General features: G+C 42.9%; 2 protein-coding genes across 5 annotated transcripts; one reads left to right on the top strand and one right to left on the bottom strand.

Annotated features, from left to right (window-relative positions):
- Positions 1–711: 711 nt before the first annotated feature.
- Positions 712–9,825, bottom strand: ppox (protoporphyrinogen oxidase). The gene is made up of 13 exons (XM_084175352.1): positions 9,738–9,825; positions 8,155–8,262; positions 6,075–6,209; positions 5,835–5,950; positions 5,521–5,653; positions 5,100–5,244; positions 4,777–4,970; positions 4,570–4,630; positions 4,305–4,423; positions 4,086–4,199; positions 3,043–3,192; positions 2,026–2,068; positions 712–1,843 (listed from the first exon to the last, which is right to left on the bottom strand). The coding sequence occupies exons 2-13, from the start codon at positions 8,239–8,241 to the stop codon at positions 1,710–1,712; spliced, it is 1,431 nt and encodes a 476-aa protein (XP_084031478.1). The 5' UTR covers positions 8,242–8,262; positions 9,738–9,825; the 3' UTR covers positions 712–1,709.
- Positions 9,826–14,310: 4,485 nt separating this feature from the next.
- LOC311140280 (uroplakin-1a-like) lies at positions 14,311–20,907 on the top strand. Of its 4 annotated transcripts, none has more exons than XM_084175259.1 (8): positions 14,311–14,463; positions 14,951–15,057; positions 15,311–15,511; positions 15,687–15,761; positions 15,887–15,994; positions 16,572–16,748; positions 17,047–17,130; positions 17,328–18,930. In XM_084175259.1, exons 2-8 carry the CDS (start codon positions 14,992–14,994, stop codon positions 17,370–17,372), a joined length of 756 nt encoding a protein of 251 aa, XP_084031385.1. In that variant the 5' UTR covers positions 14,311–14,463; positions 14,951–14,991; the 3' UTR covers positions 17,373–18,930. The 4 variants fall into 4 exon arrangements, with proteins under 4 accessions (XP_084031385.1, XP_084031388.1, XP_084031387.1 ...); XM_084175262.1 differs by having other exon boundaries at positions 14,372–14,463; positions 14,954–15,057; XM_084175261.1 differs by lacking the exon at positions 14,311–14,463 and adding an exon at positions 18,956–20,907 and having other exon boundaries at positions 14,619–15,057; positions 17,328–17,383.
- The last annotated feature ends 7,018 nt before the right edge of the window (positions 20,908–27,925 follow it).

Raw genomic sequence — 27,925 nt, 5'->3', positions numbered from 1 at the left:
CTGCTGCTCTTTCGGCGGGGTACTGGTGAAGCACGCCTCTTTTTCATGCAGCGCACCAGAGCAGTTATTCCACTGTCGGCAGAAATGGTCATGTATATTAATATATGTTAATTGCATGCAAATAAAGGTTGCTTCGCTACCACACCCACAACGGGGAAAAAATAATTGTCTCAGATTCGCAGGTGGAGGACTTCTGTGAGAGGCCGCTGTTATGCCTGAATTCCACCCAAAACCAATGAGGAAGTCTGCTCCAGTGTTGAGAGCGGTTGTATGAAACCAATTGGTATGTCAAGCAAAGCTCTTAACCGTGCCAGGCCGCTCTTCATTTCTATTCAGTTAGACTCGCCATAAGTTTGGCGTCTAAACTGTGCGTAAGAGAGCTTGAAGGAGAGGCAGCAGAGAGAGAAAAGCGCTCTCTCTCTCCTGCTCGCTCTCTCGTTTATGCGACTGACTTTCAAGGCCTCAAGTTGCTTTCTTATTTCATTCTGTGAAGCAGATCACAGAGGGAAGTGACTTGTGGCCTAAATCTGGCATCAGCTCACTCTGTTGTAAAGCCGTTTCTCAGCAGGATCTTTCCTCTGACCCTGGCTATGGGTGTTGGGTAGTAGAACATATTGGTATTCACTGTCAGTTGAAGACAAAAAATATCCAGTTTTTTTTTTTTACAGACACTTTATCCTTCACTGAGACAGTCTATGACATAGACAACAAGATGATAAAGCATCATATTTATTGCTCTGCAACATTCTCCAAATAATAAAGTTTGATTTAATAAACATGTGTATAAAAATACATTATCAAACCATCCCCTTGCCACTGTACTTACACTCTATAAATTAAAGTTTCCTTTATCGTAATTAGATTCCAAATACAAGATTGATCACCATATGGAGATCATCACATCAGAGTCTGTGCAGTTCTGTTACCATGGTGATGAAACATATGAGCACATTCTTTACCATAATAATAATGGATTTTTGTCTGCTATATTCACAAAAAGGATAGGGTAAAAAACAGATGGCCGGAAAGGACAATTGCATTACATGAGGTTACTTCATAACACCTGAGCAGACACAATGGAGTAGGGATATACACACCACTGATTATCACATCTTTAACATGTCTCCCACATCAAATATGCCTGTACATTCATGAAGGGGTGGTGATTTCTGTTAGCAAAAAGGCACCATAACTAAAATATGAAATCTCATCCTGAATTTAAAATGTTACTCTACATTCTGAACTACTGCGTTGAAAATGAAATCCTTGAATTAAGCTTACAGGGACAGATCACCCTAAAACAGTTCCGATTGTGGTTACATTTTACGTAGTGAGTACATATGACTTTCATCCAGCACTCTATTTCAAAAACGAGATGATCTTATTACAATGAGAACTGTTCTGTGGGTTACCTGTGTTTTTCAGGCTAGTGGTGATGTCTCTGACAGAGGTTTGTATCTGATAGAATCATCTCTGGTGGTTCAAGCTGTGCTTTGTCCAAATGAGATGGAAATGGAAAACTTCTTAAATATGCTGCTTATAAATCAGGAATATTGCGCGAAAATGACATCCCTTTGCAGAAGGCTTAAATGCAGAGGGTGACTAGTAAGTTGTATGTACAGTAAAACCAAAACTAATGTGATGAGGAAAAAAACAAGATCTCTTTCACAATATAAGCTTATATCCATGGTTGGAACCTGAACATCCGGTTAGACTTTTCCCACAAGGCCCTCTGCTGCCGTCCGTCCACTGAAGATTACATCATTGACCGAGACGCCATCATAAGAGGACCCGGCCAGACTAAGGGTTAGATTGTGGTCTTTGATGTATTGTCTCATATTTTCTGTTGATATAAACACATGGTCAAATCAACAGATATACGGTAGATTTCTATATTTAAAAATATTTAACCTATTTTTCAGTACAGGGCACAGAGATAAGACAGAACACACATAATCAGAGATACCCAGCACAATAGCAAAAGTCAAATCTATATCTATTAAATGAAGACTGTCCCCATCTTACCAAGTCGTTTCCAGTGTCCAAGGTAATATTGAGGAATGCAGTTCTAGAGGAGATAAATGACATATTAAGACAATTATATTAGCTGTCCTGATCCCAGACCTGTATGAGCTTAAGCCATCTCTTAACCATCTTCGTAATGACAAGGAGTTGGCTAAGCAGATACAGACCTGGGACCAGCCTACAAATAAATGGTAGAGGACGTTAAAACTAAGAGTGACTGGACAGGAAAGCAGGCACTCAGCTCTAATTTATGGAAGACAGCCGTGAATGATGAATCCATCCAGACTGTCAACAAATTTAAAAATAGAACATTTGTTCACCTAGTGTCAGTTCGGAAGTGATTATCACGTCAGTCTATCTATACAGACCATACCATTCAAATTGAACTATTTGTCTCAGTCAAAACTTCCTGCTATCTCTGCTGCCTGGTTGTTGGTTGACATGGGAGCGCAGAGAGAGATAACACAAATGGAAAAGGACTTGTTGTTGCTGTTGAAATAAATGACAAGAAAATCTTTGAGCATACAACAGCGGGAATGACTTGGTGCAAGGGAAACATTAGGATTTGAGCTAGAAACAGGGAGATGCAGCACTATGAATACTGATGCAGCTGACTTGGGGTAGTGTGTGTCTGTGAAGGTGTGTGTTTAGGAGTAGGGGAAGAGGATCTAACACCCCAGTGCCTCTCTCCATCCTGCCTATCCACTTCCATAGAGGGAATGAGGGAGAAAGACCGGTGCATAAACAGAGAGGAGCCATCCATCTGCTGAGATAGTGATCATCAACAGGCTTGTTGATCTGTTTGCTCCACTCTTGCTCCCCTGTGACAGGGCTAAGTTATGACATAGTGGAGCTCAACTGAATACATGGTTGGTTGGTTCGAATACTAACTGAATACAGGGCCCAATGAGGACCTCTGGTGGCACATAGTGGTTAAGAAGAGGCTTTAGATTCAAGTCTCTTGAAACACAAATGAAGACATCTGAAACAGTTCGCTCGCTCACACGCACGTCTTACCTTGAGTAGTGCAACGACGCTCCAGATAGGTGGTGTGGTAACGCCCAGGTGTGATGTCACGGCCTGAGTGGCCCTCTCCAGGAGGAGCTGCTCTGTCACTTCCTCTGGATTCCCAAACACTTCCTGGAACCAGGCCCCGCCCATCATCACCTAGGGAACACAGACGGTCCACACTAAGGCCATGACCACAACCATTTAGAGCAGGGTTTCCTAAACTCGGTCCTACATTTTGGTTTTTGCCCTAGCACTACACAGCAGATTCAAATAATCAAAGCTTGATGATGTGTTGGTTATTTTAATCAGCTGTGTACTGCTAGGACAAAAACCAAAGCATACACCCAGGGGAGACCCCAGAATTGAGTTTGGGAAACCCTGATTTAGAGAACTGTCTGTCTGCCAGCCAGTTAAATAATAAATTCATCATCAAACATCCTTTGTCCTAAAGGACCTATAAGACCATAGCTGAAGAAATGGAACAACATTCCACAACAGCCTCATTCAGGGCTACTGAGACGTAGTCCCACGGATGGCTGCACCGTATTTTCCTTGGCAGGCAGCTTGGCTGTTTGCATAAACTAACGTGTCTAGAGAAACAGGCATCTGCCCAGTAAACAAAAAAAGTCTTAACAAGGCAAGGAGGAACATCAATAATGTAGTGACATTTGTTGTAGAAGTCAAGTCACATAGCACCAGAGGCTATTTGCAGTTAGTTACATGTCTTCCACACCAGGGTATTCCAAACAGAAAACTCCCTCCACCACCTCCCTGTGACATGACCCCATAGGCCTGACTGAGGCTGAGGCTGAGGCTGGACTGTGAACGTAAGGGACTTGGGGATCTGCCATCCTCATTTACACTGAGCGTAACCCTGATTATCTTGATGGGTTCCACTGTGGTTTATACATGGAAGGTTGGTCCCTGCCATGCTGTGCATTATTAACATAGGAAAGCATTCTTGCACGGCCTATGACACACACATTATGTAATTGTGTGTGTGAGTGAGAGAGAGAATACAGTACATACATATTGTGTGTGTCTCTTACTGTTAGTCTGGTGGTGGGTCCTCCAGTGCGGTTGTGCTGGGGGAAGGCTACAGAGTCGTAGACCACCCCTAGGAGCCCTCTGTCTTCTGAGGATGGCACCAGGTGGCCAAAGCCCTGAGGCCACGCAAGACAACACTCACATTAGATACACACACACATTCTGAAAATAACGGAGAATCTTCCAACACAAATCACTTCATTCTCAATGAGTGTTCTCACCGTGACAGGCAGGATGGAACCCTCGTACTCCAGGTTTACCACGGCAACGGTCACCGTGGCAATCTCCCGTAGCTGCTGTGACAGGGGCTGTGCAGCAGAGGGCAGTGCTGAGGCCAGAGCTAAAACAACACACACACACACAACTGAAGACCAACCACACAGGCTTCCAGGTCCAAAGGCAGAAGTGCAGGAACTAAATTTAGAATCACTGTTTGAAGGTAAAAATTGTAGGTTCAGAGGTCAAGTTTAGTAAAAGTTAATTTACCTTTTGCGGGTAGAGCAGCAATGATATAATCAGCTTTGATGGTGCCGTCCTCCAGTTGAATCTGTGTTAAAAATCCATTGCACAGACATCAGTTGATTCATTTACTGGATTTAATAACTTAAAAATATACATATACCACCACAATTCCAGTGCAATGGCAGTACACATACATGTGTGTCCCAACCCCCAGGTCTGCAGCAGTCTCACCTCCCAGCCAGTGCCATTAGTACTTAGCCCCCTCACAGGGGTGTCTCTGTGCACCTCTACACGTCCCCCATTCCTCATCCTCTCCTCCAGGGCTTCTGGAAGGTTCTGTAAGCCCCTCTTCAGGGACCACTGGGCCCACTTCTCCTGAGCGGCCCTTTTGGCCAGGGCAGAGGGGGGTATGTCTGGTCCAGGGCCTGGGGGGACAGTCACACTTGTTATTTATCTACTCAAATTAGACAGGTCAGCAATATGACTGTTATGGGGACATTTAAGACTCTTAGAATTCCTATGTAGCTTCAGTATGGTAGCGGACTCTCTCTCACCTGAGCCCATCAACATGCCCAGGACGATGGAACCTCTGGCCTTCTCTGCATTGTAGAGGGGCGGGAGACAAGAGCGCACACTCAGCTTCCTGCAGTCCCCTGCAAACACTCCCCTGCACAGGCTGTCGATGGCGATGTCTGCAAGCTGCAGAGATAGAAGAGGAGCATACTGTCACTCTGAACTGATGTGGAAGTTGTGTGGACATCATTGGGCCCCGTGTAGCTCAGTTGGTAGAGCATGGTGCTTGCAACACCAGGGTTGTGGGTTCGATTCCCACGGGGGGACAGTATAAAAAAATTAAATTAAAATAATGTATGCACTCACTAACTGTAAGTCGCTCTGGATAAGAGCGTCTGCTAAATGACTAAAATGTCAAATATGTATTTTTTTTGGTTTGTTTGTTTAAATGCCATCTCTCACCTCAGTGCCCAGCCTTCTTGACACAAAGGAATGAACAGACTCATCGTCCTCCTTCCCTCTGCTGACCAGTATCTCCTTCAGTACGCTCTGGACCAGAGGACGAGAGAACGGAGGGACTGTACGCACTACTCCACTGGATGGAGAGAGAGAGAGGCAGGGTGACTTGGATAGACAAACTACCTACAGTTGATTCATTTCACCATGTTGTGAATGCATGAAAATAGTAGGCCTACTGTATGTGAGGTCTTTGGTGACAGTCAGCTGTTTGTGTCTAACGTAGTACTATTTTATCCCTCCTCCTTACTCCCCCTTACCCTAAGCCAGAAGGCATCTTGTGTAGCTGGCCTCCCACGTAGAGGTAACGATTCTTAGAGGCCACGTGATCATGGGTGACTGGGAGGACCTCGCTCTCCAGCCCCAACTCTTCCACCTGTAGAAAACAGACTTCGGTTTTTACCTACACACACACACACACACACACACACACACACACACACACACACACACACACACGACACACGACACACGACACACAAACTCTTTACAGTGCCTACCATGTTGAGTGTGTTTCGGCCCACGGCTCCTGCAGGTCGTATCCCTCTAGGTCCATGTTCAAACACAGCTCCATCCTCCCTACGAGTTGAGCTCAGCCAACCTCCGAACCGTCCATCCCCCTCCAGCAGCACTATCTACACAGACAGACATACAGTTGAAGTCGGAAGTTTACATACACCTTAGCCAAATACATTTAAACTCAGTTTTTCACAATTCCTGACATTTAATCCCCACGGGGGGCCAGTATGAAAAAATAAAAAATGTATGCACTCACTAACTGTAAGTCGCTCTGGATAAGAGCGTCTGCTAAATGACTAAAATGTAAAAATGTCCTGTCTTAGGTCAGTTAGGATCACCACTTTATTTTCAGAATGTGAAATGTCCGAATAATATTAGAGAGAATGATTTATTTCAGCTTTTATTTATTTCATCACATTCCCAGTGGGTCAGACGTTTACATACACTCAATTAGTATTTGGTAGCATTGCCTTTAAATTGTTTAACTTGGGTCAAACGTTTCGGGTAGCCTTCCACAAGCTTCCCACAATAAGTTGGGTGAATTTTGGCCCATTCCTCCTGACAGAGCTGGTGTAACTGAGTCAGGTTTGTAGGCCCCCTTGCTCGCACACGTTTTTCAGTTCTGCCCACAAATGTTCTATAGGATTGAGGTCAGGGCTTTGTGATGCCCACTCCAATACCTTGACTTTGTTGTCCTTAAGCCATTTTGGCACAACTTTGGAAGTATGCTTGAGGTCATTGTCCATTTGGAAGACCCATTTGCGACCAAGCTTTAACTTCCTGACTGATGTCTTGAGATGTTGCTTCAATATATCCACATATTTTTCCTTCCTCATGATGCCATCTATTTTGTGAAGTGCACCAGTCCCTCCTGCAGCAAAGCACCCCCACAGCATGATGCTGCCACCCTAGTGCTTCACGGTTGGGATGGTGTTCTTCGGCTTGCAAGCCACCCCCCTTTTTCCTCCAAACATAATGATGGTCATTATGGCCAAACAGTTCTATTTTTGTTTCATCAGACCAGAGGACATTTCTCCAAAAAGTACGATCTTTGTCCCCATGTGCAGTTGCAAACCATAATCTGGCTTTTTTATGGCGGTTTTGGAGCAGTGGCTTCTTCCTTGCTGAGTGGCCTTTCAGGTTATGTCGATATAGGACTCGTTTTACCATGGATATAGATACTTTTGTACATGTTTCCTCCAGCATCTTCACAAGGTCCTTTGCTGTTGTTCTGGAATTGATTTGCACTTTTCGCACCAAAGTACGTTCATCTCTAGGAGACAGAATGTGTCTCCTTCCTGAGCGGTATGACGGCTGCGTGGTCCCATGGTGTTTATACTTGGGTACTATTGTTTGTACAGATGAACGTGGTACCTTCAGGCGTTTGGAAATTGCTCCCAAGGATGAACCAGACTTTTTGACATTTTAGTCATTTAGCAGACGCTCTTATCAAGAGCAGACTTGTGGAGGTCTACAATTGTTTTTCTGAGGTCTTGGCCGATTTCTCTTGATTTTCCCTCCCATGATGTCAAGCAAAGAGGCACTGAGTTTGAAGGTAGGCCTTGAAATACATCCACAGGTACACCTCCAATTGACTCAAATGATGTCAATTACCCTATCAGAAGCTTCTAAAGCCATGATGACATCATTTTCTGGAATTTTCCAAGCTGTTTAAAGGCACAGTCAACTTAGTGTATGTAAACTTCTGACCCACTGGAATTGTGATACAGTGAATTATAAGTGAAATAATCTGTCTGTAAACAATTGTTGGAAAAATTACTTGTGTCATGCACAAAGTACATATCCTAACCGACTTGCCAAAACTATAGTTTGTTAACAAGAAATGTGTGGAGTGGTTGAAAAACAAGTTTTAATGACTCCAACCTAAGAGTATGTAAACTTCTGACTTCAACTGTATTAATCTAATGTTGTTCCTGTGCAGGCCCTAGTGGGCATCTCATAATAGTGTAATAACAGCTTAATTACAGTATGTTTGGCCTTACAGTAGAGATGTAGCGTACCTGCAGGATATGTGGAGGTAGTTGTGGTAATGGTATTTACCTTGGAGACCTGGGGGCACTTGCTGAGGTGGAAGCAGGCAGACAGGCCCCCTATCCCCCCTCCCAGGACAGCCACTGTCTTCTGCATTCAGCCCTAGGATGCCCAGCTCTGTGCAATGGGACATAACAGGGCTGTAGTGTCTATTCTGTACCACACAAATCCCTCAAACATCAATGTATGCATGGCATTAAGAGCAACTGAGCAAGCCAAGTAATGTTAGTAGAAACTTCAGTGAAGGGACCAAGCTTAGCTTTGGTTAAAGTGGGAGGAAACAAGGACAGCTGCACACTGTCAGACCGGTAACTGTCAAGAGGCCTAGCCAAGCCTACTTGACCCAATGATGAAGTATGTTTTTGAAGATGATCTTCCCCACGGGGTGAAGCAGTGACGAGGGTTTGTGGAATTCAGCTATGACTACATAGATTCTTCAAAAAATGTAAATTGTTAAACACTTACCTTGTACATATGCATGTCCTCTGTAGTTGAGTGCCTTTGTTTGCTGAAATCCATACTTTTTCATTAAACGTTCGTCAAATACAACCACCGACCGTTTCCTTGTTTCTGTTGCTCTAAAATGGTATCTCTTGTGCCAATTGAATCTCAGATTATGCAAGGTAATGTAAGCTTTAGAACAATCTTAGAGCAATAGAAAATGTGGAAACGGTCTGTGGTTGTATTGTGGTTGTATTGTGAAAAAAAAAGTATGGACTTCAGCAAACAAAGAAAGGCACACAACTACAGACGACAAACATAGGTACAAGGTAAGTATTATATAATTTTTATTTTTTTAAGTATTGACCTTGGGTGAATCGATGTAGTCGGAGCTGAATTCCACAAAGCCTGGTCCCTACTCAACTCTGTTGGTGGAGTTCATCAGAAACTTCCTTCACCATGGAGTTGAGTTTAGTTAGCTACAAAAAGCCATGACTAAAACAATATGACAGGGTCTCACTCATCAAATAGATGACTGACTCAGAGTTGTAGCCTGTCTCCCTCTAATCTAAGTGGAGAAGGAGGGTTGGGTCTGGGTGGTCGCCCCTGATAAGATGATGACATTATGATAGTCCCTTTTTATTTCCACCAAACCCGTCAGGAGACTCAGAGACAAGGGAAACATACTTTCTTGAAATAAATACTTGCTTGTACAGTCAGTAACAGTTTTCACTTGGATCCAGTTGAGGATATAGGCCTAGCTGAATACAGCAATAGCCTAAATACAGCTAGCTAGCTACTGTAGTTTCATAAGTAAGGACAGTGCACGTGCAAAGGCATGATGACAAATTACGTTAAGGGTCAAAGGCAGTCATTCGGTTGTGTGCAGTTTTACTGTAAATGGCAATACACCGGCAACATATATCAGATGGAACAAAATAGTTGTTTTGAGGGGGTCTTCGCTGACAACACCTGCTCTCAGGTGTTATCCAATGCATTAATAAGAACCGCAAACATTGTTAGCCGGTTAGTAAGCAATACAACTGGGAAACAGTGGAGCATACGTTGCAAAGGAAGGCACAACTTCACGAGAGGTAAACTGACATGTCGATGTGCTTATTGGAATAAATGTAGTAATGTCTAGAATTTACCTTTTGCGGCCTACAGTTGGAGTAACGACTCATATGGAACTCCGTGACATAACATTGATGACAATCACCGATTTTGTCTTCTTCGCTTGAAAATCATCTGCTTGTTCTTCTGAGTTTCCTGTATGGTTTCCATCTAGTGTACGGGAAGGTATTTACAACGTGGCTGCTTTCTTTCATTGATATGTGGAGTTCATAATCATTCAAAAATACAAACAATGACTCATTTGCATACCGGTAATTGTATTTGATGTAGTTATTTTTATTTGATTAAAACCATAATGTATTCATAAACTGGATACAACTTGACCATACAATGATTATTTGTGCATTTGTATTGTATTTGCGAGACATTCTACTGCACTGTTGGAGATAGTAACATAAGCATTCTGCTGCACCTGCCCAGGGGGGGCAGTATGAATTCTTTTTAAAAATAATGTATGCACTCACTAACTGTAAGTCGCTCTGGATAAGAGCGTCTGCTAAATGAGTAAAATGTAAATGTAAAATAACACGAGCAAATCAGTGTACGCGACCAATAAACGTTGGTTTTATTTTGATTTGAATATAGAACATGGACCCAGTCATTCAGATTATCCAGAGCCTCTGACGTCTCACATCATGGCTTTGATACAACAGGAGACAGACAAAAATTATATTTCTAGCTATCATAATACAGTTTGTTGAAATGACATGTTACTGAAGTTTGCAAGGGTCTCCCTGGCCCTCCCCCCCCCACACCTCTGATTCCAAAAGCTCTACAACATAATGGGCAAGGGAAGCCCTTCTGTGGGAAGCCAGTGCACCACACAACGCCTCGTGCAGCCTGGGGAAGTCCAGCTCCCCTGGGTGGAGAGCTGACACCAGGAAAGTGGTCTGTTTGAGGCCTAGTCGACCTAGGGCCTCCTCACTCCACCTTCTAACCTCTTCAACAGCCCCCTCCCCCATTAGGTCAGCCTTGGAGAGGACCAGGTAGCACAGCCTCCCTTGAGCTGACAGACTCTGCAGCAGCTGGACACAGAACTGGCTAAGCCTGAGAGGCGAGACCAGGAAGTAGACATCACATGGTGGGTGCAGAGGAGTCAGAGACAGAGGAGGGAATGGAGATGGAGGTTGTGGAGAAGATGAAGGAGCCTTCTGATCTGTCTTGGTCAAGGAGGGAACCAGATCCCCCACCCTGCCCATCCCTGGTAGATCCCACAGCCAGACATTAGGCAGCTCAGGGTGAGGGAACCCCAGAGCCTCCATGGTGGTTTCAGTGACTCCAGTGGGAGACGCCCTCTCGTCCTGGTTCTTCAAGCCCAGGAGGGAGTTGACTAAGCTGGAGCTGCCGCAACCCGTCTGCCCGAGGACCCCCAGGTCCAGTCGGAGGTGCTCCAGGGCTGTGAGGACGGAGAGAAGTCTGGATGGGGGGTTGGTCAGATCTCTGGACTGGAACAGGTGTCCATTCCGATCAATGTCCCCCTGACGCACCTTGTCCATTCTCAGTCCAGCTGACAGCAGAGACCTGTAGGGAAGGATATGAGCAAAAGGATGCAATGATACAAAGAAGTGTGATTTGGGTCAATAAAAAATATACCTGGGAAATGTCCATATCACACGATATTACAAATTATGTAATGGTTTGTTTCACAGTATCTCCTCAAGGGACAAACTTGATTATTTACTTTAAATCTGGAAAATTGCCATGTAGTTTCATTAATATTAATTCTCTGTACACACATTGTTTGCATAATTAACCATAACATGAGACTAAACGGCATTCCTCAGCAATTTTGGAACTCTGTTTTCTCTGAAAACATCCACCATGAACTGACAGAAGGCTTTCTTTCTCAGCTCAGTCAGAGCTGTAGTCATGGTCGCTCCAATCTCCCTTAACTCTAGTAACGTTTGCTTGACATCCTCTGGGACTTCGGCTCCTCCAGCTGTGGCTGCCAGCCTTTTCCTCTCAATCTCCATTTGACGGGCTCTCATTCTCTCCCAGGCACAGGTCTTACAGGGTCCTGTGAGCTTCTCCTGGACCAGATCCCACTCCTGTTCAGCTCTGACTAAGAACAGCGGTTGGTCCCTGTCGCGGAGCTCCATGATAGGCCCTGGGAGGTCATCCTGGTACTGCTCTGAGGTGAGGACCACCAACACATCGAAGTGTTCAATAGGGTGGTTTTGGCCATCGAAGCTTGGAATTGTCCAAATCCGAATGTTGGGGATTTTGGGGTGCAGGACCATTGGTGATTTGGGGTGCAGGACGATGGGTTGTTTCTCAGTGGGAGAGTCATCCCTCTTATTGTTGTCCTCCTCACTTTCCTTAACCTGTCTTTTTTCTTCTCTCCCAAACACTTTAGTCAGAGTCCCAGGAATATAAATTTGATCATCTGCATCACTAGCTTCCTCATCCTCACTTTTCTCTTTCTCCTCCTCCTCCTCCTCCTCCTCCTCCTCCTCCTCCTCCTCCTCCTCCTCTACTAACCCACACAGTGCTCTGGCCAGCTGAGTGTTGGCCTCCTGGGTTCCCCCAGTAACAGCCACATCTAAAGGGAAGTGGTCATACAGTTCCAACGCTGCCACCAGCCTGCCCTCCAGTCCCGTCACCCTTGGAGACGATCGCCATGGTGCCAGCAGCAGCTCCACCATTTCTTTACTCAGTTTCTCAGTCATCATGAGCTCAGTTTATCTCCCTGAGAAAAAACAAATGAGTAAAAAGGTATTTGTCACAATGATGTGCTCCTAAGACTTGATATTGTACAAGTAGCTTTTGTTACGAAACCAATAACTAGCCTACAAATATTGTCCCACTCTCTTTGTCTAGGGGTCCTAGACCTAATTACATGGTCTGTAACCTGAATGAATGTACATATATGTGAGAAATCAGCATATGCGCCTAGGTTTTGAATGTACATGTGCCCAGGGAGACAGAAACCTTACCTTGGTCCACGGCCAGCACTGTCTTTCTTGACCTCTTGGTTGGCCAGTCCAAGCGTACTATAATTATTTTCAGAAGGTGACTAAACATAAAAATACTAAAGGCATGTCCAAACTAAAGGATAAAAAATGAAAGGCCACCAAACAAAACCTGCAGCCTTTACTGCTTGCAAGTTGGGATACTAACTGACGATCTTCTTCTTCTTCTTCTTCTTCTTCTTCTTCTTCTTCGATTAGATTTAACGGCGGTTTGCATCCATTATATGTTGCATTACCACCACCAACTATACTTTTTTGGCAGTTGGCATCCAACTTTATGTTCCATTCCCGCCTACTGAACTGACGATCACCTTCATTGACAGCACCTGCTTATCAACCAGGCTCAGCACCTGCTGCCTCCTGGGGGAATGGAGTGTGGAAGTGTATCCTGTCAATGTGTTGCCTAACTGTGTGCTAACACTACACTACCTACTACATAACACTATGAAGTAAGAAACAATCAGATTTGAGGGTAGCACTTTACATTACAACACTTTATCCCGTCTGTTGTAATGTAAAGTGATACTGATTTAGTTGGATGGAGATGGAGAATACTTAAGCATAAATAATGACAGACTACTTACCTTTCAGAGATAAAATTTAAATGATATGCAGACTTGATCTTAAGGCTGATATCACTAGAGTAATCCTTCACTTCTGGAGAGGTTTGCCAAGTTAGTAAGTTATTTAGGAATAACATCTGAACCCCATTCCCTTCACTGTTGACCAAGTCAGTCACATGCTGCATCTAAATAAACCACAGAACCTCCTTCCAGGATATCGATTTTTTTTCAGGTGGAACAAGGTGTGTGTAGCCTGGTTGACCGCGACCCACGTGACAACATAGCGAGCTAGAGAGGCTGGTGTTAACAAGACTACGGCGTGTGAATACAGAGAGACAAACTGGTGACTGTTATTGGAAAACACAAGAACTGGCTGCTTTTATGAGAAGAATATTGCTTGATATGAAACAAGATGAAAAAAATATATGAAAAGAATATTGCTTAGTATGAAACAAGATTACATTTGTTGTTTGATATTCAGATCATAATTATTACCATACAATTACAAATGCCACTTATTTTACTGTACGTTTGAGACTATAACCTACAAGTTTCTTCATAGACTAAATGTAATTTAGGGCCAAACAAAAGCATTATTATGGCATGTGTGCAATGAAATGACTTTGTAGAGGTTTTTAAACATCCATACATGAGAAACCCCACTCTCAACAATGTAGCCTACTACCTAATTAAATTGTGCTGTATCCTGTTTCAGTGTGAACAGTTAAGAAGAGCAATGGCACTTCTCCCCAGCAGATGTCATCATTGCTTTTCATCTCAACCTACTAATAGTAATGCCATTCAGTCCACTGGAATAGTGTATTATCGAGCTATGTCAAATAGGCCTGTTGACAATCAATTCAATGTAGAAAACACCCCAATTAGTCAATATACAGTACACACATACAAAACAATGAAGACGCATGTAAACATACTGTATAAAGATTTGAACTTGGGATCAAAGACATGTGTAGACATGCCCCATGACATCATGGAAGTAATAACAATAATAATAATATGCCATTTAGCAGACGCTTTTATCCAAAGGGACTTACAGTCATGCGTGCATACATTTTTTAAGTACACTACCTTTAACTTGACCTGGACCAGCAAGCTGAGACAGGTGCTGAGCACAGCAGGTGCAACAGAACAACAGGTGTTTTGTCAACAGAAGAAGATGCTCAGGGCCTGACATCACTGCAGGGGAGGTAATGTTTGTTGTGTGTAAAAATAGATGATGTGATGATTGCTCTAACTCTAATGGTCTTTAAACCCGCTAATTTAACAGACTGCTGTAACCTAAAAAGGTCAAGAATGGTGAAATACCGGTTGCTATAGGTGTAACATTATATAGTTTAGGGGTAGACTGAGAATTGATGGCTTTGCAGAACTGCTCACTTTCTGTCTGGGCCAGATGTAGTCTACTTTTATCATGAATACATTTATTTTGTCATATTTTGTAGTCAATATCTCAGTGTTTCCATTCAAAAGGACCACAATGCAATCTCTTGCTGAGCCAAACTGGTTGGCCCACTTCTGTTGCTGCCAGTGTGAATGAGATCCAACCACTCCCTGGACACATTCCCATGTCAACAATACATCACATCCAGCCAGACCCTACATTCTCTTGGATCTGTTAGAAACACTTGTACTTGGGTCTGTTATTTCTTCACTGTCTTCTTCTTCTCTGCTCAGAAGCAGTGGGTTTAGAAGGAGCTGACAGAAGGACTGCTACCATGGCTGATGGAGAGGGATCCACCTGTCTTATGGTCATTCTCATCCTGGGGAATATATTTGGAGCTGTAAGATTTGCACTTGATTTTATTCCTATAGTAGCTGTATTTTTAAAGTCTTGTTTAATCATATGGAACAGATGGTAGACAAATGGTGTGCAGAAGTTTACTGCAGTACATTAGCATTGCTTTCTGTTACTTTTAAGCACTATACTGTCCCGGTTATTGCTACTTTCAATTGTAATGTAGGATCCTGGTATAATAACGGTTTACAATTTGTTATAACAACTCTTAATATACATGTTATTACCTCTTATAATAGGCAGCAGGTCTTGCCCTTTGTGCTCTGGCCATCTGGGTTGCAGTAGATGGATACAATCTCTACCCTATATCTGATGTGTCGGGGAAAGATGACATCTTTGCTGGGGCCTGGATTGCCATTTTCACAGGCTTTGCCTTCTTCTGCATGTGTGTTTTTGGTATCTTGGCTGCTGCGAAGAAGAGCCGTGCCTTAATGCTCACAGTAAGACTTTGATACTAAATTCATCACAATTTATTTGGTCACAGAAGTTCTTCATTTGTTCATCTGAACACTGCTTCAAAATATATAATTCAAGTGTAATATACTGTATGCCTATATTTCTTTCCCTGTTGTTCTTTTCAATTAAAGGAAACTATTTATTTTGTGATTTTTACAGTATCTGATCCTGATGTTGATCATCTACATATTTGAGTGTGCCTCATGTATCACTGCAGTCACCCACAGAGACTATGTGAGTACATGGGAACTGGGCAGCTTGGGGTACCTTCACATTGTTTGACAAGCACAATGCTAGAAACACACATTTGAAATGTATTCTCCTGTTTTGTCTCATCCTCTCCTATGTGCTGTTTGTAGCTGGTTGGAAACAGTAATCTGGTGAAGAAGCAGATGCTGAAGTACTATACAGCCGACGGTGACTCTGGCAGTCGGATCACACTGACATGGAACAAAGTGATGAGAGAGGTGACTGGTCACCAAATCAAAGGAATCTGTCATAGGATAATCTGACCAATCAGAGCCACAACACACATTCCAAACAGACGACTAGCCCAAAGACAACTAAACCTAGGTTGTTGTGTGGAGTATATGTTAGGAAAAGGTATCACCTTCCACTAACACACACATGCACAGTCATACACACACATGCACACACCCTTGGCAGTAGCAGATGAATTGTCAGCTCTGACATGACACAGCATGCCCCTCTCTCTCCGTCATCAATGCCAGAGTCCCACTACGTCTCTGCTGGGTGAACTGGTTTGGACAGCCCCATAGTGTGGGAAAGACAAGGGATGGGATCAGTTTGCTGCACAGGGACAGAAACAACCACTGTGTTGATGTAGCTAGGATAAAGAATGCAGATCAGAGGGCCACAGTGGACAATTGTCACAGTAAACATATGTATCAGTTCTACAATTACTTATAACGTAGCTCACTCAGTTTGAGTGAAGTGAGTTTAGTCTGTCACAATATCAGTTTGACCACTGACTAACTAAACTAGTCCTGTTTGATTGAAGAATCCTCCCTTCCCCTATTTCAGGTGGGGTGTTGTGGAACAGACAGCCCAGTGGACTGGATAGAGTACAACTCCACCTTCAGGGGGAAGTTTGGTACAGAATATCCCTGGCCCATCCACTGCTGCAAGAGAAAGAACAACTACGAGGTGGTGAATGTGGAGGCTTGCAAGATCGGCCAGAACACCACCATGTTCACTCAGGTGAGAAAACCCCATTCCCATTCCCTAACCCATAAGAGATTCTCTGGTTCTCTGATTCTCACTTGAAGGCTCAGTATTTTAGTAGCTCATAACCACAGATCTAGGATCTGGTTATACAGTACCTGCCATTAATTATAACTGTACTGCAACTAATAACAGTATGAAAAATATCTGACCCTGTACAGTATCAGTGGTTAGGGGTAATTTCACCTCCCACTTTAAGTAAGCACATTGTTGCATGTCCTTGAATCAACTTGGCACAGGCTATCCTGTTTACACCCTCTATCTTTCTACCCAGGGCTGCTTCAACCACATTGAGTCTGTGTTCAGTCGATATACATGGGCTATCAGCTGGTATGGTTTCGCTGTGCTAATGTTTGTGGTGAGTTTTCAGTTGGTCTACTTAGGTTGGTAAATAGTTAAGTATTCAATTGCAACAGTGTCATTACTCGAAAACGGTTTATCTGACACTTTTGGATACTACACAACATACAGTAGAGACATTATCATAACAAAGTCTAACAACACTTGCACTTTCTTGCTGTAAGTCTAACGTTCCCTTGTCTTTATTTGATTCAGTTCTGGCTGTTGATCCTGGCCATGGTGTACTACCTGAAGCTATGACAAGTCTGGAGGTGATGTCTCTAACACATGTTTTTGACTTTCTGCTGAAGCCACACCAACCCTCAATTAAGCAATTACCTCCTTTCTTAAATAACAAATGATTGTGGTAATGATGACAGAAAAGTATTTCTGATATATAGAGAATGAACACTTTCCATCTTTTTAGGTAAATGGTCTCAAATTTGTAGATTTTATTTATGTTCATTTTGTTAATGGTTTATTGCACTGTAAATTGCATAACTCATATTCTATAAGTAGGGTGACCACATGTCCCGGATTGTTATGCAATAAACAGAACTTCAATGTCTTACTGCTTTGGTAATGGGATAGATATATAGTTATCATAGAATGTAAGAGAAAATATATTTAAAACTTTCAAGAACATGATTCACATGACTGTTGTACATTTCAGATTTGTATATCCCGTTCCATTTCTTGTTGAATTGTGTTATATTATTAACAGAGATCAAAGCTCAGGGATTCTTGAAAGTCAGGACAATCCTTGTCTGGGAAGGGAAACTTAATTTTTATTGTTTTTATTTTTTCATTATTTGAGTTTAAAATTTTAATATGTGATATGTTTAATAAGTGAATTTTATAAGGGATTATTTGTTTGTTGTAATTTTCAAAATATTTTCTATATTATTCATTTCCATGTTGACTCTGTGCCAGGAAATGCCCTTGTCCAGAGCAAACTCCCCCAAAAAGTGTCCCAAAAAAAAGTTGGCCAAAAATTAAATAACTTAGAAAGGATCTCATGTAGTTTCTTGCAATAGCCCTCTTTGATTTACATTATATAATACAGTATCTCAACTGTGATTCCTAAAAAAAAATTGTCCAGAGTTTCGGTCAACTCCATCAGATGTGTCTATCTTAAATGAATCTGAAATGAATTAACAGGGTCAGCTATACCATGACAACCCCTTCTTCATCTCCTGATTGCATGTAGTGCAACAAGACAACGCATGGTCCTGAAAGTCCTCTACTTTTGATAGATTTAAACAAACAATATTGAAATCACCATGGTTGGGTGACCACATTTAAAATACCCAAATGCGGGACAACAGGATGATTTTGCGGGACTTAATTTTGTTGCAGCACTTAGATCTGCTTGCAATTGAATTACCGTTTCATGAGCAATTTAGAGCAGACGGTGTTAGCAAACTATATAGCTTTCCTGTATTTTGTTTCTTTCAAAGTACATTCTGCCTAGTAGCCTACATCCATGTTGTGACACTCTGGCTCCGGGACTTTTGTATTTGAGCCAGGGTGTATTTGTTTTGTTGGGTTTTGTTGTGGGGTTTGTTGTATAGGGTGTATTCGGTTGGTTGTGTTTTGGGTGAGTTAATTGTGGTGTCGTGTGACTCCCAATCGGAGGTAACGAGTGTCAGCTGTCGGCTCGTTATCTCTGATTGGGAGCCATATTTAAACTATTTGTGTTCTCATGAGGGTTGTGGGTTTTTGTTCCGTTTCGGTTAGTTAACCGTGGACTTCATGAGTCGTCTTTTGTTTTGTATTTTGTGCGTCATCTATTAAAGTCATGTTCGCCACAAACGCTGCGCTTTGGTCCGCTTCCTTTCAAGACGGCCGTGACAGAAAAACCCACCATACCAAGACCAAGCAGCGTGTCCAGGAGCAGGCAGCCTGGACGTGGGAGCAGATCTTGGACGGGCAGGGGTCCTGGACCTGGAAGGAAATCCTGGCCGGGATGGATCGCCGGCCATGGAGTGAGACGGTGGAGGCGCGCCGTAGAGAGGAGCTACGGCGTGATCAGGGTCGTCGTCGGAGGGTCGTGAGTCAACTCCAGAAAATTTTTAGGGGGGGGCACACGGCATGGACGACGGGGCTGACGGAGGAGAAAAGGGGGAGTATCCAGGAGGCCACCAGGCCAGGGGTACACCGCCCTGTACGTCCTGTGCGGATGCCTCACACAGAGTGTGGGAGGGTAGGCATTCAGCCAGGACGGGTGGTGGCCGCTGTTCACTCCAGGCCTCCTATCCGTCTCCACAGCCCGGTCCGGCCTGTTCCTGCCACCCGCACCAAGTCTACGGTGTGCGTCGCCAGCCCGGTCCGGCCTGTTCCTGCCACCCGCACCAAGTCTACGGTGCGCGTCGCCAGCCCGGTCCGGCCTGTTCCTGCCACCCGCACCAAGTCTACGGTGCGCGTCGCCAGCCCGGTCCGGCCTGTTCCTGCCACCCGCACCAAGTACACGGTGCGCGTCGCCAGCCCGGTCCGGCCTGTTCCTGCCACCCGCACCAAGTCTACGGTGCGCGTCGCCAGCCCGGTCCGGCCTGTTCCTGCCACCCGCACCAAGTCTACGGTGCGCGTCGCCAGCCCAGCCCGGCCTGTTCCTGCTCCACGCACTAGAACTACGGTGTGCGTCGCCAGCCCAGCCCGGCCTGTTGCTGCTCCCCGCACTAGCCCTGAGATGCGTGTCCTCAGCCCGGTACCTCCAGTTCCGGCACCACGCACCAGGCCTACGGTGCGCCTCAGACGGCCAGAGTCTGCCGTCTGCCCAACGGGGTCTGAACTGCCCGTCTGCCCTAAGGCGCTTGAACTGGCCATCTGTACTGAGCCTGCTAAGCCGCCCGTCTGCCATGAGCCTTCAGAGCCGTCCGCCAGACCGGAGCCGCTAGAGCCTTCCGCCAGACAGGATCAGCCAGAGCCTTCCGCCAGACAGGATCAGCCAGAGCCTTCCGCCAGACAGGATCAGCCATATCCGTCAGCCAGCCATGAGCAGCCAGATCCGTCAGCCAGCCATGAGCAGCCAGATCCGTCAGCCAGCCATGAGCAGCCAGATCCGTCAGCCAGCCATGAGCAGCCAGATCCGTCAGCCAGCCATGAGCAGCCAGATCCGTCAGCCAGCCAGGATCCGCCAGAGCCAGCCAGCCAGGATCCGCCATTGAGTCCGGGGCTGTCCCTTAGCCCGATGCTGTCCCTTAGCCCGGTGCTGCCCCTTATCCTGGTGCTGCCTCTTAGTCCGGTGCTGCCCCTTAGCCAGGTGCTGTCCCTTAGCCCGGTGCTGCCCCTAAATCCAGGTGGGGTAAGTTGGAGGGTGGTCATGTGGAGGAGGCTAGGGAAGCGGGTGGTGACTAAGGTGGGGTGGGGACCACGACCAGGGCCAGAACCGCCACCGTGGACAGACGCCCACCCAGACCCTCCCCTAGACTGTATGCTGGTGCGCCCGGAGTGCGCACCTTTAGGGGGGGGTACTGTGACACTCTGGCTCCGGGACTTTTGTATTTGAGCCAGGGTGTATTTGTTTTGTTGGGTTTTGTTGTGGGGTTTGTTGTATAGGGTGTATTCGGTTGGTTGTGTTTTGGGTGAGTTAATTGTGGTGTCGTGTGACTCCCAATCGGAGGTAACGAGTGTCAGCTGTCGGCTCGTTATCTCTGATTGGGAGCCATATTTAAACTATTTGTGTTCTCATGAGGGTTGTGGGTTTTTGTTCCGTTTCGGTTAGTTAACCGTGGACTTCATGAGTCGTCTTTTGTTTTGTATTTTGTGCGTCATCTATTAAAGTCATGTTCGCCACAAACGCTGCGCTTTGGTCCGCTTCCTTTCAAGACGGCCGTGACACATGTGCTGTTGAGTTTTGGTTGCATTAGATTTTTTGTTGTTGGAATATTCAGCTCACCATCCTAAAATCTCATAAGCAATTAGGTGGTATTATTGGTGTAGTCTATGAGACCCAGTAGCTATGTGTGTGTAAAATCACCAGGGAAGTAATATTACAACCTATGTGTTCTCATAATTGTGTTCTTTGCCCTATAACCTGTTAGTTCATATGCCTTGACATTGTGATATATAGGCCTAACGTCTAGACAATAAGAAGACACAGTAGCAGAATAAATTCAACCACACCTTTGTTTCATCACGAAACCGGAGAGCAGCATCTCTCTGGTGAAGTCCCAAAACCATATTGCATGTAACAAACGGTTACATGACCTACAGCATGGTCAAGCAAGTTAACGTTTCCAACATTTTAGGACTACTAAACAGCTATTGATTTACAACCACGGGGAGTTACCACAAGTCCCAAAGAAAACAGGAGCTGCCTCCACTATTCCAGCACCATTTCAACTTCAACATCATCTAATCACCTATGCTTAGTCTAATACAGTGGCAACTAAAAGATACCAAAAACGATTTAGTCCAATCAAGCGTAAGCTAAATATGATGTGGCTGTCCATGGTACTGATTTCCGTGTGTGTGTGCGTGCATGCAAGTAGAAAAAACATGTTGATTCAACCTACTTGTAAAGAAAGCCAATGCCATCCTCCTCATTCATGATGCCTAAACGGTCTATGACTCTGTCATGATACAGTACACACTTTTAGTTTTTGTTGTTCTAGGCTACCTGGCTAAAATGCCAGGCCAGCTAGTTAACGTTAGCCTACTATATCTAGCTACATGTTGAATTTCCATCCTTTCAGGCCAGGGGCACAATGTATGCATTTATGGTTGGATCAGAATAGCCATTATAATCATTGGCCAGTACGGAGAATGAAGTCCAAATCCCTATCTCCATCCATGGCTAATTTAGGAAAGGGCCAATTTTAGCTAACTAGCTAGCCACCAGAAGACAACAACACAATGAGATGCAACAATTCAAGTTTTTTTCTGTAAATTACATTTGGCTTTTGGGGTGATGTGATTGGTGTGAAGCCAAATCCAAACTGGCTTCCCTTGACACTTTTCTTTGGTGCGCCAGGACCATTCACAGTTGAGCTTGCTCAGTTTAGCTCAATGCTGATTGGCAATTATTTAAAAAAATATATATATATATTTATATATATCAAGGGAGGTCAAATGCTCCCTGGCTTTCCTTGCATTCAATGCTAGGGGCAGCAACAATATATTATTTTTGACCAGACATCATCAAATAAATGGGTTCAAATAGAGAGAGGGGCTGTTTCACTCGCTTGGATGCTTTCTCTGGTGAAATACATTCAGCCTCTTGCGAATTGAAGGAAAATGATGACTCACAGAGAGAGAGTAAAGATATATAAAATAATGTTTCTTTCTTGGTCAATTTGTTTGGGAAGCCTGGCTTCCCTTGGCATCCATGATTACACACCACTGAGACCAGGCTGAATTTAAGGGCACCTAGCCTATTATTTTTCCTCAGTGCAAGATGTGGTGATGCAGAAACAATTCAACATTTCTGGTTGGTCTCAGGGAATGTAAAACAATAGGGAGACTTTTAAAAAGGGGATTGAGTGAAGTAGCATCAAATATGTTGAATGAGCAACTAATGAGCATAGAGACTGGAGAGCCACACAAATCTTTCAGTCTAATACGGCTATTTCCTTAGTTTTGTAGCTCTTCATCAGAAGCACCCTTTTTGGAAGTAGTGAGGCCTAACTGTCCTCTCCAAGTTTAGCTGGAATTTAGCCTGAAAGGATTTGAGAAATGTGATTGGTTGACGATAGGCCTATGACCAACAATGATTGGAGAAGTGTTTACCATCACCAGTACCACATCCTTATGATATATATATATTTTCATAAGGGCAACGAGAGTGCAAGAGACAGGTTGGAATGTCTGATTGAAATACGGGACAAATCAACCTTTCAATTTTATTGTGGTGTTTAAATTTGATAAAATGTGGGACATGATTGTTTGGTTGAGGGATGCGGTACAGAGGCCCAAAATGCGGGACTGTCCCGCACAATCCGGGACATGTGGTCACCCTACTTATAGAATAAGATAGAATATGAGTTATGGTTCAAATATGTTAATTTTAAATTAGGTTTTAGAGTCATAAAGCAATTGAGGAATAACTCAATTGCTGCCAATTATACCACTTGAAGGTTGAAGAAAAATATTCAAAATGTCAACTCCGTAAAATATAAACTCTGTTTTAAGTATCTGTACTCCATCAGAGGCGTTTCAACTCTGTCACTGATGGGTAACCCCCTTAAGATCGATGTTTTTGTCAATATTCTGAATAAATATTTTAAATCACTCTTCTGCAACATATGCTTAAACTGTGGAAGTATTTGCTGTGCTAGACCTAAGTGATACTTTTAATAAATGTTGTTTTATGTTCTGAATCTAGAAAAACATGTCCAAATGCTAATGAAATTTGCCCAGAAGCATTATATAGGGCAATACAAATTTAAAAAGTTTGGAGATTTGTATTACATATTTGAATAATCTGATGTTAGAAACAAGCAAGGCCTTTAAACACTGTCTGACTGAGTTGACATGAATCCAGTTTATTGCATTTAAAAATAAAAATAAAAAGGTTCCTTTACATTGTGTGATAGCTGATCCTTGGTCCATCAAAATATAGATTTAACATTTTGTTTATACAGTATTTAAAAATATATATTATTTGTGAAAAAGAAGTTCAGATTTCAAGAATCTCTGATCTACAGCGCCTTGCAAAAGTATTCAGACCCCTTGGATTTCTTCACTTTTTATTGTGCTACAAAATGGGATTAAAATGTATTTGTCATTTTTTGTCAACAACCTACGCAAAATAATATGTAATGTCAAAGTGAAAGAAAAAGTATATATATTTAAGATTAATAAAAATTAAATAACTAAAATATAGTAATTGCGTAAGTATTCAGCTCCCTGAGTCAATACATGTTTGGCATCAATTACAGCTGTAAGTCTTCATGGGTATGTCTCTAAGAGCTTTGCACACCTGGATTGAACATTCTTTTAAAAATTCTTCAAGCTCTGTCAAGTTGGTTGTTTATCATTGCTAGACAGCCATTTTCATGTCTTGTCCTAGACTTTCAAGCAGATTTAAGTCAAAACTGTCACTTGGCCACTCAGGAACATTCAATGTCGTCTTGGTAAGCAACTCCAGTGTATATATGACCTTGTGTTTTAGGTTAATGTCCTGCTGAAAGGTGCATGTCTCCCAGTGTCTGTTGGAAAGCAGACTGAACCAGGTTTTCCTCTATGATTTTGCCTGTGCTTAGCTATATTCTGTTTAAAATAAAACCCAAAGAAAACTCCCTTGCCAATGACAAGCATACCCATAACATGATGACGCCACCACCATACTTGAAAATATGAAGAGTGGTACTCAGTGATGTGTTGTGTTGGATTTGCCCAAAACATAACATTGTATTGAGGACATAAAGTTCATTTCTTTGCCATTTTTTTTTTTTACAGTTTTACTTTAGTGCCTTATTGCAAACATGATGCATGTATAGGCTCCCTTCTCTTCACTCTTTCATTTAGGTTAGTATTGTGGAGTAACTATAATGTTGTTGATCCATCCTCAGTTTTCTCCTATCACAGCCATTAACCTCTAACTGTTTTAAAGTCACCATTGGCCTCATCGTGAAAGCCCTGAGCAGTTTCCTTCCTCTCCTGCCACTGAGTTAGGAAGGACGCCTCGATCTTTGTAGTGACAGTGTATTGATACACCATCCAGCGTCATTAATAACTTCACCAGGCTCAAAAGGATATTCAATGTCTGCTTATTTTTTAACCCATCTACCAATTGGTGCCCTACTTTGCGAGGCATTGGAAAACCTCCCTGGTATTTGTGATTGAATCTGTGATTGAAATTCACTGCTCGATTGAGGGACCTTACAGATAATTGTATGTGTGGGGTACAGAGATGAGGTAGTCATTCGAAAATCATGTTAAACACTATTATTGCACACAGAGTGAGTCCATGCAACTTATTATGAGAGTTGTTTAGCACATTTTTACTCCTGAACTTATTTAAGCTTGCCATAACAAAGGGGTTGAATACTTATTGACTCAAGACATTTCAGCTTTTCATTTATTAATTCGTAAACATTTCAAAAAACATCATTCAACATTGACATTATGGGGTATTGTGTCTAGGCCAGTGACACAAAATCTCAATTTAATCCATTTTAAATTCACAACAGAATGTGGAAAAAGTCAAGGGGTGTGAATACTTTCTGAAGTCACTATGTATGGGGGACAGAGGAAGGGTTATTCATTCAAAAATAATGTCAAGCCCTATTATTTCACACAGAGTGAGTCCATTTAATTTATGTGATTTGTTAAGCCAAATTTTACTCCTGAACTCATTTAGGATTGCCTAAACAAAAATTCAGAATACTTATGCAACGACTATATTTTAGTTATACATTTTGTATCGATCTTAACAAATATATATAATTTTTCTTCCACTTTAACAGAGTATTTTGTGTAGATTGACAAAAACCGACAATTAAATCAATTTTAATCACACTTTGTAACACAATAGAAATCCAAGGGGTCTGAATAGTTTTGCTAGGCACTGTATAACAACTGTTGTACTCAAACGATCCTAAATGGTCCAACCCTTCCTTTGGAAATTGATTTTATGTATACATTTTTTTTTTACAGTATATGACAATTGCGCAATATCAGGTATTATTTTCTGCTTTACCAGTATTTGCTGTCTGGGTGTGCCAAAAGCAAAAACATGGAGAACTCACTGCGCTGTGTTTCGTGTATGGACATGGCTTTACCTGCACACCTATGGAAAACGTCACACCCAAATATTTTAGTCTTGGTCTAATTTGATAAAGTAGGAGTGCCTTTTGGTCAGGTTTGTCAGGATGTACAACCAACTTCAGGTGACGCCACAGCACAGGGTGAAGTTACGGGTATAAGCAAGAGACAAACTACAAAATCACACCCTGTACATTGAAGATCGCCCCATTGTTCACAATTCATTTGACGAAATATCAGGACATGGGACCAAAGACAACAAAATGTGTCTCCTGGCATAAAGAATAACAGTTTGAAGGCCATCTATGCAGCTGAAGGATAATGTTACCTTTGTTTTCTGCTGTTCTACTCTGTGGGTTACAGCCAGAATGCAGAACTAGTTTAGCTTCAGGCTGCATAATGGTGAAGAATATATTCATTTAAAATCACTGATGAAACGGCAACTTTAAAATGTCTTAATCTTCAAATGTCCATTGTATGTTTATACATTTAATTCTTATTTATTTTTGTATTCTATTCAATGACAAAATCTGCAGTTCAGGAAAAAACAAGGACAATTTGTTTAATCTTTGATGCAACCATCAGGTTTTTAATTCACACCTTGGAAAATATTACAAAATAAGATTAACTGCCTTTTGCCAAGTGCTATAAGGCTGAAAGGGATAGTATTGGACTGAAAATTCAGGTTACATCCACACACACACACCTGTAATACAATACACACATAGGTAGTATAGCCATTTTAAGTCTTTCCAACTTTTATGGACTTCAATGTACTTGGTCACTGCATAGATATAAAGAGAAGCGGGAGGGATGCATGCTTGCTCACACAACAGGACCATACTCGCACACGCCCACACACATACAGTAACAGAGAACACACATGCGTTCACACAAATAATGATCCTTCAAAAAGCCAGAGTCATTAGGGAGTTCAATGAAAATGTGCAATTGTCTTTAATCTAATCTAAGGAGTTTAGGGACACCAAGAGTACCATACCTATAGGTCCTGTATGCTGCCTTGTACCGTCATAGTAAAAGAGCTATAGCGCACCTGGCAAGATACCATTCACAATGTTACCAACCCGGACGCCTTAACATGCTTTACGGAACCAAACGATTGTTCATCAAAAAGGCACGTTGAACAATAACCAAAGTACATCTCAGAAGTGCCACGTGAGGAATACTGGCACTATATTTCACATTCTCACCCCCGTTACAAAACAGCTCTCCCTTCCCTTGCACTTCACTACAGTGGCATCACAGCATTACAACACAGTTGAGGAAACACCCCTGAAAAGATGTCTAGTTCCCAATGTTCAATGGACAACACTGCTAAGCTAAACTAGCCTAATACAACCTTGTCCTTTGTTTAGCTCTCCTACAATACCAACTACACTGGGACATTATCTGTGATGGAAAAGTATCCACAAAGACATTAGTGAGACAGTAACGACTGGGAAAGGATTGAAACAGTTTTGTAGCCGACACAATAGCGACAGTAAGTTAAGTGATATACACATATACATGTGCGCGCACGCACACACAGTTCAATATAGTGGAAAGGTCTGTGCAAAAACCATTACAGCACAGTTAATGATCTACCAAGATGAGGTGTCTCCCCCTGCTGTCCAATACCAGTATTGCAGTCCCAACGCAAGAATGGGGGAGACATGAATTAAGACATGGTGGTTTGTAAATGGAATGATAGAATGATATTAACACATATAGTACGTGGTTTCTGCCTCCACTGAGTCATCACATCACACCTTTAGTAATGTGTTGTATGTGTCAGGGATATGTTGCATAGGGGCAAGCAGTGAGTACAACTCCCAAAATGGAGGTAAGGACATTGTATTCAACCAACATGGATATAGAAAAACAACTGAGGACCAGTGTGAGTGGTATTGTATTATCAGCACATTACATTGCTTTGGATAAAAGCATCTGTTAGACTTTTTAACATGTACAAAAACATCCTTCAAGAATAAGTACATTAGATAAGACACACAGTCCAAACTTTCTGCAGTCAGACAGAGAGATAGACACACACATCCAGCATTCAGAATGACAGCACAAACTAGTGTTATACCACTAATCCTAAA

The sequence above is a fragment of the Coregonus lavaretus genome (assembly GCF_964263955.1).
Source record: "Coregonus lavaretus genome assembly, chromosome: 13".
Lineage (NCBI taxonomy): Eukaryota > Metazoa > Chordata > Actinopteri > Salmoniformes > Salmonidae > Coregonus > Coregonus lavaretus.
This window is presented reverse-complemented; position numbering and strand designations above follow the sequence as displayed.